At 37.8% G+C, this 13,191-nt stretch overlaps 2 protein-coding genes across 4 annotated transcripts; one reads left to right on the forward strand and one right to left on the reverse strand.

The window, feature by feature from the left end:
* Positions 1-1,282: 1,282 nt before the first annotated feature.
* rsph3 (radial spoke head 3) lies at positions 1,283-7,624 on the reverse strand. 3 transcript variants are annotated; one of them, XM_072660565.1, is made up of 9 exons: positions 7,411-7,624; positions 5,885-5,972; positions 5,603-5,744; positions 5,333-5,478; positions 4,639-4,842; positions 3,816-3,978; positions 3,614-3,700; positions 2,879-2,958; positions 1,283-1,838 (listed from the first exon to the last, which is right to left on the reverse strand). In XM_072660565.1, the coding sequence occupies exons 1-8, from the start codon at positions 7,521-7,523 to the stop codon at positions 2,897-2,899; spliced, it is 1,005 nt and encodes a 334-aa protein (XP_072516666.1). In that variant the 5' UTR covers positions 7,524-7,624; the 3' UTR covers positions 1,283-1,838; positions 2,879-2,896. The 3 variants fall into 3 exon arrangements, with proteins under 3 accessions (XP_072516666.1, XP_072516665.1, XP_072516667.1); XM_072660566.1 differs by lacking the exon at positions 1,283-1,838 and adding an exon at positions 2,647-2,665; XM_072660564.1 differs by lacking the exon at positions 1,283-1,838 and having other exon boundaries at positions 1,848-2,958.
* A 1,265-nt stretch (positions 7,625-8,889) lies between these two features.
* Positions 8,890-12,167, forward strand: timm13 (translocase of inner mitochondrial membrane 13 homolog (yeast)). Its single transcript, XM_072660513.1, has 3 exons — positions 8,890-9,141; positions 10,529-10,597; positions 11,298-12,167. The coding sequence occupies exons 1-3, from the start codon at positions 9,022-9,024 to the stop codon at positions 11,394-11,396; spliced, it is 288 nt and encodes a 95-aa protein (XP_072516614.1). The 5' UTR covers positions 8,890-9,021; the 3' UTR covers positions 11,397-12,167.
* Positions 12,168-13,191: the final 1,024 nt, after the last annotated feature.

Genomic DNA, 13,191 nt, shown 5'->3' on the forward strand with positions numbered 1-13,191 from the left:
TTTTCTCATTAAAATGATTTATTTATTGTTATTGGTTATTTATTAGTAACTGGTTGTTTGTTATTTTATTTTATTTTATTTATTATTATTACTATTATTATTATTATTATGCATTTGTGAGATCTAGCACAAAAACATAATATATAATAATATAGCTTTGCTTATTTCAATGATCCATTTATTGTTATTGTTATTGATTACTTATTATTATTAGTAGTAGTAGTAACTGCTGTTATATAAAAATGATGGATGCTTATATAGACACAATTTTGACCAAAATGAGCCAGACTTGAAAGGGTGTGCTCTTTTACAGCCACAGTAAACCAGTGCTGTCTGGGTGTGCATGTGTGCATTTGTTTGTTTTGTTAGTATTTTATATGCAATATTTGTGCTACAGTTTTTACTGCTTAGTTATTATTTGACTGGAACATTTGTGAGACAAAACATAAGCTAATAACATATTAATAATATAGAATAATATAGCTTTGCTTATTAAAAATATTTATTCATTATTATTTATTATGTATTAGTAACAGGTTATTTATTATTATTATTATTATTATTATTATTATTATTATTATTATTTGTAACTGCTGTGAGTCTTTTTATTTACATATAATAGTCATATACATATAATAGTTAATCAAATATCAAAATGATGGATGCTTATATACAGCCAATTTTGACCAAAATGGACCAAGCTCTTTTATAGCCATAAACCAGTGCTGTCTGGGTGTGCATGTGTGTATTTATTTGTTTTGTTAGTATTTCTAGTGTTTGTTAGTATTAACATTTGTGCTACAGTTTTTACTGCTTAGTTATTATTTGACTGGAACATTTGTGAGATTTAACACAAAAACATACATCTAAACAAATTAAGAAAAATTCACGATTTAAAGCTCTGCTTATTCAAATGATTTATTTATTGTTATTGGTTATTTATTATTAACTGGTTGTTTATTATTTTATATTATTGTTTGTAACTGCTGTGAGTCTTTATTCACATATCAAAGTCTTATTAATCAAATATCAAAATGATGGATGCTCATATAGACCACAATTAACCAAAATAAAACCAGACTTGAAAGTGAGTGCTCTTTTACAGCAGTAAAACCAGTGCTGTCTGGATGTGCATATGTGTATTTGTTTGTTTGTTTCGCCCCCTGGTGGATGACTATATTTTAACCCCATCCCTTTTCCTGATAATAATTACAGCTCACACATTTAACTATTTATTTATTTATTTATTTATTTAATTATATATATATATTTATTCGTGTATTTGGCAGCTGAGCTGATGTCATGACATGCTACTAAGCTACTATGTCCCCCCTAATATTTCTCTTCATGATTGGTGATATTTAAAGAGGTCTGAGAACAAAGTGATTGACAGCTTGGGAGTGCTTTCATCCTCCCAGCACCACAAGCTTGCTCATTATCAATCAATGCACAAATCAAGAGGGTCATCGGGTGGACTACACTGTCTTCAACATTCAGCATGTTTACATCATCAAGACTGGAAACTTCCCTGACTGCATGAGAACAGACCCAGAGCTGGAAAGACCTGATCCGAAAGAAAAGACCCCCTCTGGGCTGCTCCGCTGAGTGTGGGCTGGTGTATTTAAGTGTTCATGCTGCTTTAAATCCCACCCAGAAGTGCTGCTAGAGAACACACAGTACCGGCTGCAAGATCAGGATGCTGCTCGGTTAAGGCACAGCTTTCCCACTGAATGTCTTTTAAGACTGATGAATGTAGAGAAACTGAAACACATGATATCATACACTGATTTATTTGAACTTTTGATGTTCTGGTAGTCAAAGCTCGCCTCGGGAGTGACCTGTAATAAGAAAATGAAGAACAAGAGCATGTCATGTTGTTCCTGATTCTATTAAAAGAAATCAGTATTTGGGGAAATGTTTGGAAAGTATATTTAGTAATATTTGACTGGTCATTTTTGAATGTTGCTGCAAATCATTTATTCCCTAAAAAATTAAATGCATAAATGCCATATCAGACAACGTTGAAATGAGAAAAAAACACTGGGCCATATTTTCATGTTCAGTGTTTTAATGGTGATGCTGACACATGGTGTTGAGTGGCGTACTTCTCTAATTATTATTTGACTGGAACATTTGTGAGATTTAACACAAAAAACATACATCTAAACAAATTAGGAAAAAATAGTGATTTAAAGCTCTGCTTATTCAAATGATTTATTTATTGTTATTGGTTATTTATTGTTAACTGGTTGTTTATTATTTTATATTATTGTTTGTAACTGCTGTGAGTCTTTATTCACATATCAAAGTCTTATTAATCAAATATCAAAATGATGGATGCTCATATAGACCACAATTAACCAAAATAAAACCAAACTTGAAAGTGAGTGCTCTTTTACAGCTCACTTTTTATGTGTGTATTTGTTTGTTTGTATAAATTTTACCCATTCCATTTCCAGATAATAATTACAGCTCACACATTTAATTATTTATTTATGTTTATTTATTTATTTATTTATTGTATTATTCCCTGATTAAATTAATGCATAAATGCCATATCAGACAACACTGATAGAAAGAGAAAAAAACAATGGGCATATTTTCATGTTCAGTGTTTTACTGGTGACGCTGACACATGGTGTTGAGTGGCGTACTTCTCTAAATGCTGTGGGTTTCAAATGAATAGATTAACACCAACATAAGAGCAGCAATTCCCAACCTGAGTTGAAAAACATGGAGTTACACATTCATTACAATCTCTGACCTTTAAGGAACAATCAGAACAGTGCTTCACTAAAGCCCATACCACTTTCAGACCTACTTTACCAAAGGAGTGATAAGATTTCTGACAGAAATGTTCAGTAAAGTGAGAATTTACCAGCAGAGGAAAGCCTTATCATGGGGGGCTGTCGTTCTGAAACAGCTCCTGTCTGCAGTTGACCACTTCTTGGATGAGATCTGTAACAGAATGATAAAGACGACAGAATTAGTATTTTTAAAACAATTGTTTTCACTAAATAACACATACTATATCATAATTGTTGACGTAATATTAAATATATTGAATAAGACGCTTTTGAATAAGATTTTTTTATAATATATCCGAATTCTTTTTTAGGTTACTAGTTTTTTTTTTTTTTTTTGATTAAATAATTACTCAGTCAGTCATTTATTGGTTACATCATAACAAGCTTAGCAGGCCAATTCATAAAACATGTAATTTCATGTATTTCATTTCCATGTGTACATCAACAAATAATCTTCTCTACTTTTATTTGTTTGACAAACAAGTTTAAGTAATGCATTACCTATAAAGGGTTACACTTGTAATTATAAGTATGTTTTTAAGTACGAGGTTTTAAAGTATTGAGGTCTTATGAATGTTTTGGGAAACCCACCTCAGAATACAAATCTGAATACAACTTTACAACAGTAAACTCAGCTTAAACCATATTGTTTACGTAAAATGCAGCACTGAAAATATGAATTTCTGGTGTAATGTAAATTTCTTATTTACTTAAAATTTTGAAGCCAACCTGACTTTTAACTTTGTAAAGTCTATAAATACAATCTGCTTCGATATGAAGAAAAAAACAACCAATTGTAAACTCACTGTCGAGCACTGTGAGCACAATCTGCCGCTTCTCCAAAGTCTTGCTTACTTCTGCCATCAGCCAGGGAAGGAATCCTGTCTCTATATCTGAGACACAGGAGACAGAATATCAGACACTGATTTAAAAAATGTTACCTGACTCAGTGCTTAGCCTACAGGTGCCATATTTTAGACTTAAAGTAAGAAGAAGGAGGAGAAACACCTCTCTGCACTGGGTCGTAGAAATAGCCGTGGTCCCTCAGAGTAGTGTAGACGGAGGGCAGCAGGTCAGCCAGGTAATTCTGAGCGAACGCTCGAGCAGCTATTTTCTCTGCTGTCTCTTTCTCCTTCTCCAGAACTTCTCTCTGCTGCTTAAGTCTGTGATTCTACAAAATATTATTAGTATTATTATAAATTATTATGATTAACAATTATAGGAAAATTATTTATAGGACTTATCAGGGTCTATTTTTGGCCTCACGAGGCATCACAAAGCTGCTATAGCCAACACACTGCAACACTACAACACTGGGAGCATTAGAACAGTAGGTGCCTCTTGTGCCACCACAACACATCTGACCATTTGAGGTATGGACTCCTCAAGACCTCTGAAGGCGTCCTGTGGTGTCTGGCACCAAGACTAATGTTAATCTTTAAAACCTGTACGTTTTGAGGTGGGGCCTCCATGGTTGTCCTTTCTTGGAGGACTTTTGGTAGGTACTGACCACTGCATACCAGCATACCAGAAACCCACAAGACCTGCCTGATGTTTTGGAGATGTTCTGATCCAGTCTTCTAGAACATCACAGTTTGGTTCTTGTCCAAGTGTCTCAGATTCTTACGTTTCAACACATCACCTGACTGTTTTATTTGCTGCCTAAGATATCCACCTCTTGAGAGATGCCACTGTAGATGAAGATAATCAATGCTTTTCACTTCACCTGTCAGGTTCTAATGTTTTGGCTAATCGGTGTAAGTCCTCAATTGGTAGTTCTTTGCTAACTAACAGGAAACAGGCAGGACACTAGAAGATACCAGAAGTTTACCTTCTCCTCACGATGGCGCCTCTCCTGCTCCTCCAGTCGCTGCACCTCCACCATTTCAGCATTACGCAGCTCCTGGAAGGCGCGTTGTTGAGCCCTCAGGGATGCCAGCTCTTCTTCCTCCAAAACCTCCAGCAGAGCCTGCTCCATGGTCTTTCCTACCAGCACCTCTAACACAGGCTGCACCTCTGTGTCAAAGTGAAACAGCTGTAACAAGAAAGCGAACATTCGTTCACATGAACAGCTGTCTTACGCCTGTGCAGTCATTGTTTTAAAGGGCCTAAGAAAAGTATGGACAAAAGTATTGGGACACCTGCTCATTCATTGTTTCTTCACCCCACCTAATCCCCAACTCCCCAACCCATCCTTAAAGTAGTGGCTGGAGCACCACCATCCATCTCTCCAGAGAACACAGTTCCACTGCTCCACAGCTCAATGCTGGGGGGCTTTATACCCCTCTATAGCCCACGCCTGGCTTAAGGCAATAGTGTCAGCAGGTTCATGTTCATGTGCTCTAGAGAATTCTATTCTATTGGCAGTACTCTTCTCTACAGGGACTAGACAAGTTGTGTGTGCATGTTAGCAATGGGTGTAACTTAAAAGTAGCTGAATGCACTCTCTTTAGAAGGGGTGTCCACAAACATTTGGACATATATTGTTATGAAGCTTCCAGACGTGCAAAACAGTGCATCTGTACCTCTCCTTCCTCTATCTGTGTGGCTACATCTCTTCCAGACTTGGCAGGGATAAAGAGAGGAGTGGCTGGTTTGTCGAGGAATGCGTCCGTCTGACATCCCACGCTGGCATCCTCAGTGTGATCACTCAGCTCCTCCAAGTATAGCTCTGAGACACAAATCAAATGCAGAATCATCAGAATCAATTACAGGCTCATTTAGTATCACCAATATGATGAACATTCATAAGCAGCACCACAGTGGAAGCTCTTTCTGAAACAGGTATTGCTAACCAGTCTGCACATCAGTGTGTTTCCTCCCTTCGAGTGCGTCTGGGGTCCCTGAGTGGAACTGCTCTTTCGCCCTCTTTCTTGCCAGGGCTCTCCTTTTGGCCTCCTGCAGCCTTTGAATCTCGGCAGGGTCAGGCTGAGACGTCTGTTAAAGGCATATTGCCAAATCACTGATTTTAGATAAAGTGTGGTGAGGATTGATTGATCAATTCTGTATAAATTATAAAATTTTAGTGTCACCTTTTAGCCAGGCACATTTCACAGTACATTAATAACCGTACTTACATGTGGTAAAATGTGTTGTGCGTAGGTATTGCCTCTGACGATGCGCTGATCATACATAATGTTTCCATACACAACTGGACGTTCATTTCTGCAATATATAAAAAAAACACAATAAATGCAAATTATGCAATTTAATATCACCTAACTTTAATAAATTAAGTGTTAATGGGAAGTGAATAAGTAAATAAATAACAATAAGGCAATAAGGCCTATTTTCAGATCTCCAGGCAGGTCTCAGGCTTTCACATTGCTACCCATCATCTTAACATAGGGACTGTTTGATCGCTACGGCCAATTTAAACTCATAGCAAGACGTTTGAGCCTCAAATACAACCAGTTATACAAGCCGTAATCCAGTTTTCCTGTTAAAGCAGCAATATGCGAGAATTGACATTTCTTACTCCTGGGCTCCCCCTACAGTCTGAAAGTGTAATTCGCAGTTTGAGGCACTCCAAAAGGACACACTTTTCATATGCATTTCTAAGCAAGCTGAGAAACACAGGACTGGCATCTGAAGGTAAGGTATGAGGACTGAATAGGCAGCCGCATAATGAGCCAGGAGTGGCACTGATAGAGGCGTACTGGTGGATCACCACCATCCATCCTTACAGAGAACACAGCTACTCCACTGCTCCACAGCTCAATGCTGCTGGGGGGCTTTATACCCCTCTAGCCCACGCCTAGCTTCATGCTTATTCTACTGCTTATTCTACTGGCAGCATGTCTCTACCGGGACTTGGACTAGCTGTGCGTCTGTTAAAGTTAAAGTAGCTGAATGCATTCATTAGAAGAGGTGTCCACAAACATTTGGATATGCAGTGTCTCTTAAATTGAACTAGTAAAGACATAGATAAGACAATGAGAGCTGTCATGTATGTAATATAATGGTAATATATGACTAGAACCCCATCCTGGGGTGCTTCTTAGACCCAGTCCGGACGGGGGAGACAGGAGGATGACAGCCAAGCTGGCATCCGTGCTGGAGAACAGCTCCCACCCCATGCGTGCATGAGACTCTGGCAGCACTGGGCAGCTCCTTTAGTGACCGGCTGCTTCACCCCAAGTGTGTTCAGGAGGGGTATCGCAGGTCCTTCCCTCCTGCTGATGCCAGACTCCACAACCAGCACTGGACCACATACACACACACTTAACTACACACACATGCTCAGGGAACAGAGGTCCCTCATTGTAACAATACTATGTGCGTATTGCACACACACACACACACACACACACACACAATATTGCTATTGCTTTTTTAATTCTTATTTTTATTGTGCATATAGTGTGAATTATTTATCTACATTTTTTTTGTATCTGAGTGTCTTGCTATCCCTTTCTGCTGGGACACTGAGAATGTCCCACTGTGGGACCCTATGTAGGGGTATGGGGTCCAGACAGTATAACCAATGAGTTAGTCAGGATGGGTTATAGATCTGTATATCTGATATTATTACTAATAAAACTTTTATAGTTGATTTTTTTCTAAAACTAGAATTTCTAATAAGTAACATTACAGGTCTTACTGCATCACCGCAGGGTCTCTGTATTTGAGGCGGGTCGGAGCAGGTCTGGGACGACTTGAAAAAACGTAAGTCCCGTTTGGAGCATCGCTGTGAGGCTGTAAGGCCGAAGTCATTCTCACCCAATTAAATATTTAATATTTAAAAATAATAAAATGATTAATAATGAAGGAGAAGCGCGGCGGAGGAAACTCCCTGCTGCCGCTGTTGTTGTGGGTTTCCCTGGCGACTGTTGGTGGCTAGAGCGCCCCCTGCTGTTTGCACCGAAGACGACATCCTACAGACGGCTGCTGGCGTTCAAACGGGTGTAGCTAGCGTTTGTTGGGAAACAGCGCCACCTGCTGTACATGGCTGTCGGTTACATCACGGGTTACTCTCTAATGTGTCTCTAAACATTTATTTGGGGTTATTAATAAATAATCGTTCGTGATTAGTAAAAAATGGAAGAGATGAGAACTGGTTTTCTTACGTGTATTAAAAATGTATAAAAATAAATGGTCACTGAAAAAAGATATATACAGCTAAAGCTCCATCCTTCCTTACATTACATTAATGCTTTTATTTATTTATTTAAAATAAATGGCTATTTAAGATAGCACTAATATTTTTAATTAGTTGTTAAAATCAATGGCGTTAAATATTAATAAAAAAAGTATTAATAAAAAAAGATATATACAGCTAAAGCTACATCCTTCCTTACATTACATTAATGCTTTTATTTATTTATTTAAAATAAATGGCTATTTAAGATAGCACTAATATTTTTAATTAGTTGTTAAAATCAATGGCGTTAAATATTAATAAAAAAAGTATTAATAAAAAAAGATATATACAGCTAAAGCTCCATCCTTCCTTACATTACATTAATGCTTTTATTTATTTATTTAAAATAAATGGCTATTTAAGATAGCACTAATATTTTTAATTAGTTGTTAAAATCAATGGCGTTAAATATTAATAAAAAAAGTATTAATAAAAAAAGATATATACAGCTAAAGCTCCATCCTTCCTTACATTACATTAATGCTTTTATTTATTTATTTAAAATAAATGGCTATTTAAGATAGCACTAATATTTTTAATTAGTTGTTAAAATCAATGGCGTTAAATATTAATAAATAGAAACGGACGAAAATGCGTCGAAAAAAGCCACAAAGTATTTTTTTTTATTAATGTTTATTTTAAAAAATCAACACATTAAACATAAATATTTATACGTATGTCTAATAATGGCACCGTTACAGAAGGAGGAAACGTATCTTATCATATCTTCACAGAATTAAATATAAAATTATTTAATTATTATTATTTCAGATCATCTCAGAGCTGATATTTCTATTGATCAGTTCATCACGATTTCTGATAGATTTGTAATATTCAGATTATGCCACAAAATAATGAGATGCAGGGTTTAGCGTGACCGCGACGACGTTGCTGTTTGCGTAGCAAACTACATTTCCCATAATGCCGCTCTAGGAGGAAACAGGGCGAGCACTTCCTCCGGTGCATCTGAAGGGCATTAGGGGAAACAGCCCATGTGAGAGGTTTATAGAGCGAGCAAAGGGCAAAAAGTGCAGTTTCTGTGAGTTAGAATTTATTAATATCCACCGAAATATGGACAGCTTCGGTTCCGACTTCTCCTCCGCAGGGGGTTCTGGGAAAATGGACACCGGCACCATAATGGAGCAGGTGAAGGTGCAGATAGCCGTGGCGAACGCGCAGGAGCTCCTGCAGGTAACGTTGGCGAACAGCTCAGCTCACACAGCAATATGTATCTTAAATATGGTCACCAGGACATGACTACATCATTTAAGGTGGAACTGAGGGTTAAACTACAAATCCCAGCCATTACAGAGGAGTCGGTGATCACGCGAGCCCAGTGGGACGGAGGCTGGAGAGAGCTGCCGTGTTCACGGAGCAGCAGTTAAAGGGGCAATTCGCTCGATTCACCCTTTCAAACTGCATAGGAATAATTCACCCAGTCTTTCAGAGTGGGCCTGGGGTGAAAGGACTGTAGAGAGATCTACACCCTCAGATGAGTTCACAGTGCTGTGATTACAGCACAAGCATAACCGTGCATGTGCCATCCAAACCCACCAGTGGACCTCCATGTGTCTTCTGAGGTGTATGTGTTATGTGGGAGATGATAACATGGTGGGAAATCTAAATTAAAGCTAAATTCTTAAATCCTTACAACATCCTGCTTTTATCTTTATGCCATGATTAAAATAAATATATATATATATATATATATATATATATATATATATATATATATATATATATACAGTGTGTGTGTGTGTATGTGTGTATATATATATATATATATATAAATTATATGTACTATACATATTATATACTCTTTTCTGTCGCCACCACCAATTCTGACTCCAGGTTTCTCTTGAAAGTATAATTTCACACCAAACCACTAGTTTATTTCTTAAAATCTTGAGGATTTGATGTTGATTTGATGATGAAACTGGTGGTATTCCTATTTCATTACGATATAACATTACAGCACGCTGTAATATTTCCTTCCCCATGTGCAATCAAGGGTCAGTGTGCAATTATCCGTAAATAATATTGTTTTTGACTGTTTTTATTTATTTATTTATATTTGTGTGTATGTATATGTATGTGTGTGTATATATATATATATATATGTGTATGTATATGTGTGTGTGTGTGTGTGTGTGTGTGTAAATATATAATGTTATATATAACATTTCTTTATCTACTTTTTGTAACTGAGTGTGTTGCTATCCCTTTGCTGCTGTCACTGTGAAATTCCCCACTGTAGGACTAATAAAGGTTTATCCTATCTTCAGTAAACAGCTAATAAACAGTTTTGATGTTTTTAAAAATGCATTTTTTTCTTATTTTCTAAAAATATATGCTTCAAGACCAAGATCCAGCTTATTAAAGACCTTCCATTGCCTTCTTTTGGGCATAAGAAGAGTGATTGATTTATAATATTCTCCAAAAGTTATCTCCTCAGTCTGATGCTGGCACACTTGTAATTTTGAGGCCAATGTTGAGGAAACTGTCGACTCTTAAGTGTATGATTGTATGGACAGTGCTGAGTCCAGAGATATTAAATGTGTTTGCATTGTTTTCTCAGAGAATGACGGATAAGTGCTTTAAGAAGTGTATTGGCAAGCCAGGGAGCACGCTGGACAACACGGAACAGGTAGGACTTTAAGCAGAAAATAAATAAAAATATGTAAAAGTATGTACATGCATAAATGATAGATAAACTCTAGACTCTTTAGCATTATTTCCAGCCCCACAACCATTTTTTTTAATACTGTATAGTTTTGCATATGTGCACTTTACTCTCTCCTCCTTTCACACATATTTAATACAGCTGCAATTTTACAGGCATTGTCAGTTTTATGTTATTTAAATCAGCCAGAACATTAATATTGTCTGTTGCCCCTCATGCCACCTAAACAGCTCTCACTTGTCAAGGTATGACCTCCATAAGACCTCTGAAGGTGTCCTGTGGTATCTGCCACCAAGACGTTAGCAGTCAAGTCCTGTAAATTGTGAGGTGGTGAGGTGGAGCCTCCATGAGCATCAATCTGCCTTTAGTGCCCATAACTCTGTCTCTGGTTCTCTGGTTGTCCTTCTTTGGGGGACGTTTGGTAGGTACTGACCGCTGCATACAGAGAACACCCCACACAACCTGCCTGATGTTTTGGAGATGCTCTTACCCAGTTGTGTAGTCACAATTTGGCCCTTAACAAACCCCAAATCCTTATGCTTGTCCATTTTTCCTGCTTCCAACCCATCAACTTGCTGCCTAGTGTATTTCCACCCCTTTTTCAGTGTTTTATCCAGACAATTTTTCCTGAGTTTCTTATTGTTTTGTTTTTGTTTCTTTGCAGAAATGCATTGCCATGTGCATGGACCGGTATATGGATGCGTGGAACACAGTCTCTCGTGCCTATAACTCGAGACTTCAGAGGGAAAGGGCACGAATGTGATGCAGAATCCACCACAGCTGGACCTCAGTGTTGACCTGAATCCCTGGGTAAAGAGGCTTGGGCGTGCGAATGGCTCAGCCCTGCCCTTTTAACACCCAGCACTGGACAGCCATCCATGAGGAATCAGGAGGATCTGAGTTGTTTTAGAGCCAAAATATCTTTATGGACATTTTTTTTTTTTCCACCTCTCCCACTTAGGCATGTTAACAATGGATGGACAATTACACTCAATTCTAACTGTTAATGGAAGACATTTGATTACTATACTGTTGTACAGAGGCAGAATGCAGTAATTTCAGTTTTGGTTAAAATGAGGACTGAACCAGGTTCATCCTGTGACCGTTCTAGACAGTTCTGCTACATCAGAACTTTATTGTTCTCCATTGTACTGTTGCCACAGTTGCTGCTTTTTGGCTTAGTAGGGCAGTATATTGTTCAATCCATGTTTGCATAGGCGAGTGTTACATAGCAGCTGTTGCCAACTGTTGGACAAGCTTTATAGGACACTGCATTCAGTCTAAGGGGAAATATTATTTTTTGAAATGAATTAATTTCAGATATTTACTTTTTATATGTAAATTTCTCACAATGATTCACAACAATTGCTATAGCAGTTCAGAAGAGCAGTGTTCTGAAGAGCTTGTCCAGTCCTGCAACAGTTGCTATATAGGAGTGCGGTGTGTAGATGTCAGTTCCTGAGTCAAGCGCCTACCTTAACATGAAAAGACTGGAGTAGGTGTAATTGTGGATTAAACAGATGTGTCTACTATACGTCTTGTTCCCGTTCCATTTCTCAGTGTGGTCTTTAACTCCTTTAACTCCTTCAACTCCAGAGGTGGGTTTCCCAAGCAGAGACTAGAGCAGGGGTGGGCAACGGGGGGGCCAGAGTCTAGCACAGTTTGCTAATTCCCCAGCTCTTACGAGCTTACTAAACCTGGAAATCAACAGGAGAGTTATATCAGGTGTGTCTAAGCAGGGAAAGTACACAGCTGTGCAGGAATTCAGCCCTCCAGGACCGGAATTGCCCACCCTTGGACTAGAGACTAGTCCTGGACTCTATAGCCGTTTAAATTGAAAATATCTGGGACTAGGCTTTAAAAAGTGCTGTACAATAGTCAGTCACTACTTTGAGGCCCTGTCTGCACACATTCGGATATTTTAAAAAGCATGGGGTTTTGTGTTGTCTTCCATCCACACAAAAACGCTCTCCAGGGTGGAGATTTCTGAAAGCTCTTGTTTTCTTGTTTGTGTTGGATAGATGGGGAAAACAGAGCTTTATGGAAACGCTGACGTCAGAACATATGCATGTTTTTGCCTGAATCTCAAATACCTCATTACTATATAGTGAACTACATAAATCACTAAAGTTCAGTGTCACTAAAGTTTAGATTTCCACATCTGAATAAATGGAATTACTGTTCATAAATAAAATCATGAATATGTAATGAATGCTCTGTTAAGATTCAGAGTCTGTAATTTAGTGAATTGCGTAGTACGATAAGTAGGGAGTAGTGTGTAATTAGTTTTACGCATTAGTTTCTTCTTCGTGGTGTCACCCCATACGTGGCTGGCATGCTCATGCAAATGTTTACGTCTCTGGATGGAATTTCTTTCAAAAACGGAACGAGGGGAAATCTTAGTTTTTAAAAATATCCAGATACATGTGGACGGGAGCTGGTTCTACAGCTATGAGTGTAAGGAACTGAAGTCTGTGGCCTATATATATATATATACATGACCTCTTAGGGGTTTATAGGTAACAACAGGACAACATCTTCTATCCCCTCGTTTTGTG

This window comes from Salminus brasiliensis, chromosome 17 (genome assembly GCF_030463535.1).
Source record: "Salminus brasiliensis chromosome 17, fSalBra1.hap2, whole genome shotgun sequence".
Classification (NCBI taxonomy): domain Eukaryota; kingdom Metazoa; phylum Chordata; class Actinopteri; order Characiformes; family Bryconidae; genus Salminus; species Salminus brasiliensis.

Bases quoted from the DNA above. Each gene is read 5' to 3' on its own strand.
- rsph3 (XM_072660565.1), bottom strand. From the start codon at position 7,523: ATGACTTCGGCCTTACAGCCTCACAGCGATGCTCCAAACGGGACTTAC. The intron at 5,973-7,410 runs GTAAGACCTGTA...TATATATTGCAG, and splicing joins AGAGACCCTGCGGTGATGCA to AAATGAACGTCCAGTTGTGT. The intron at 3,979-4,638 runs GTAAACTTCTGG...AATATTTTGTAG, and splicing joins GGCGCCATCGTGAGGAGAAG to AATCACAGACTTAAGCAGCA.
- timm13 (XM_072660513.1), top strand. From the start codon at position 9,022: ATGGACAGCTTCGGTTCCGACTTCTCCTCCGCAGGGGGTTCTGGGAAA. The intron at 9,142-10,528 runs GTAACGTTGGCG...TTGTTTTCTCAG, and splicing joins ACGCGCAGGAGCTCCTGCAG to AGAATGACGGATAAGTGCTT. The intron at 10,598-11,297 runs GTAGGACTTTAA...GTTTCTTTGCAG, and splicing joins CGCTGGACAACACGGAACAG to AAATGCATTGCCATGTGCAT.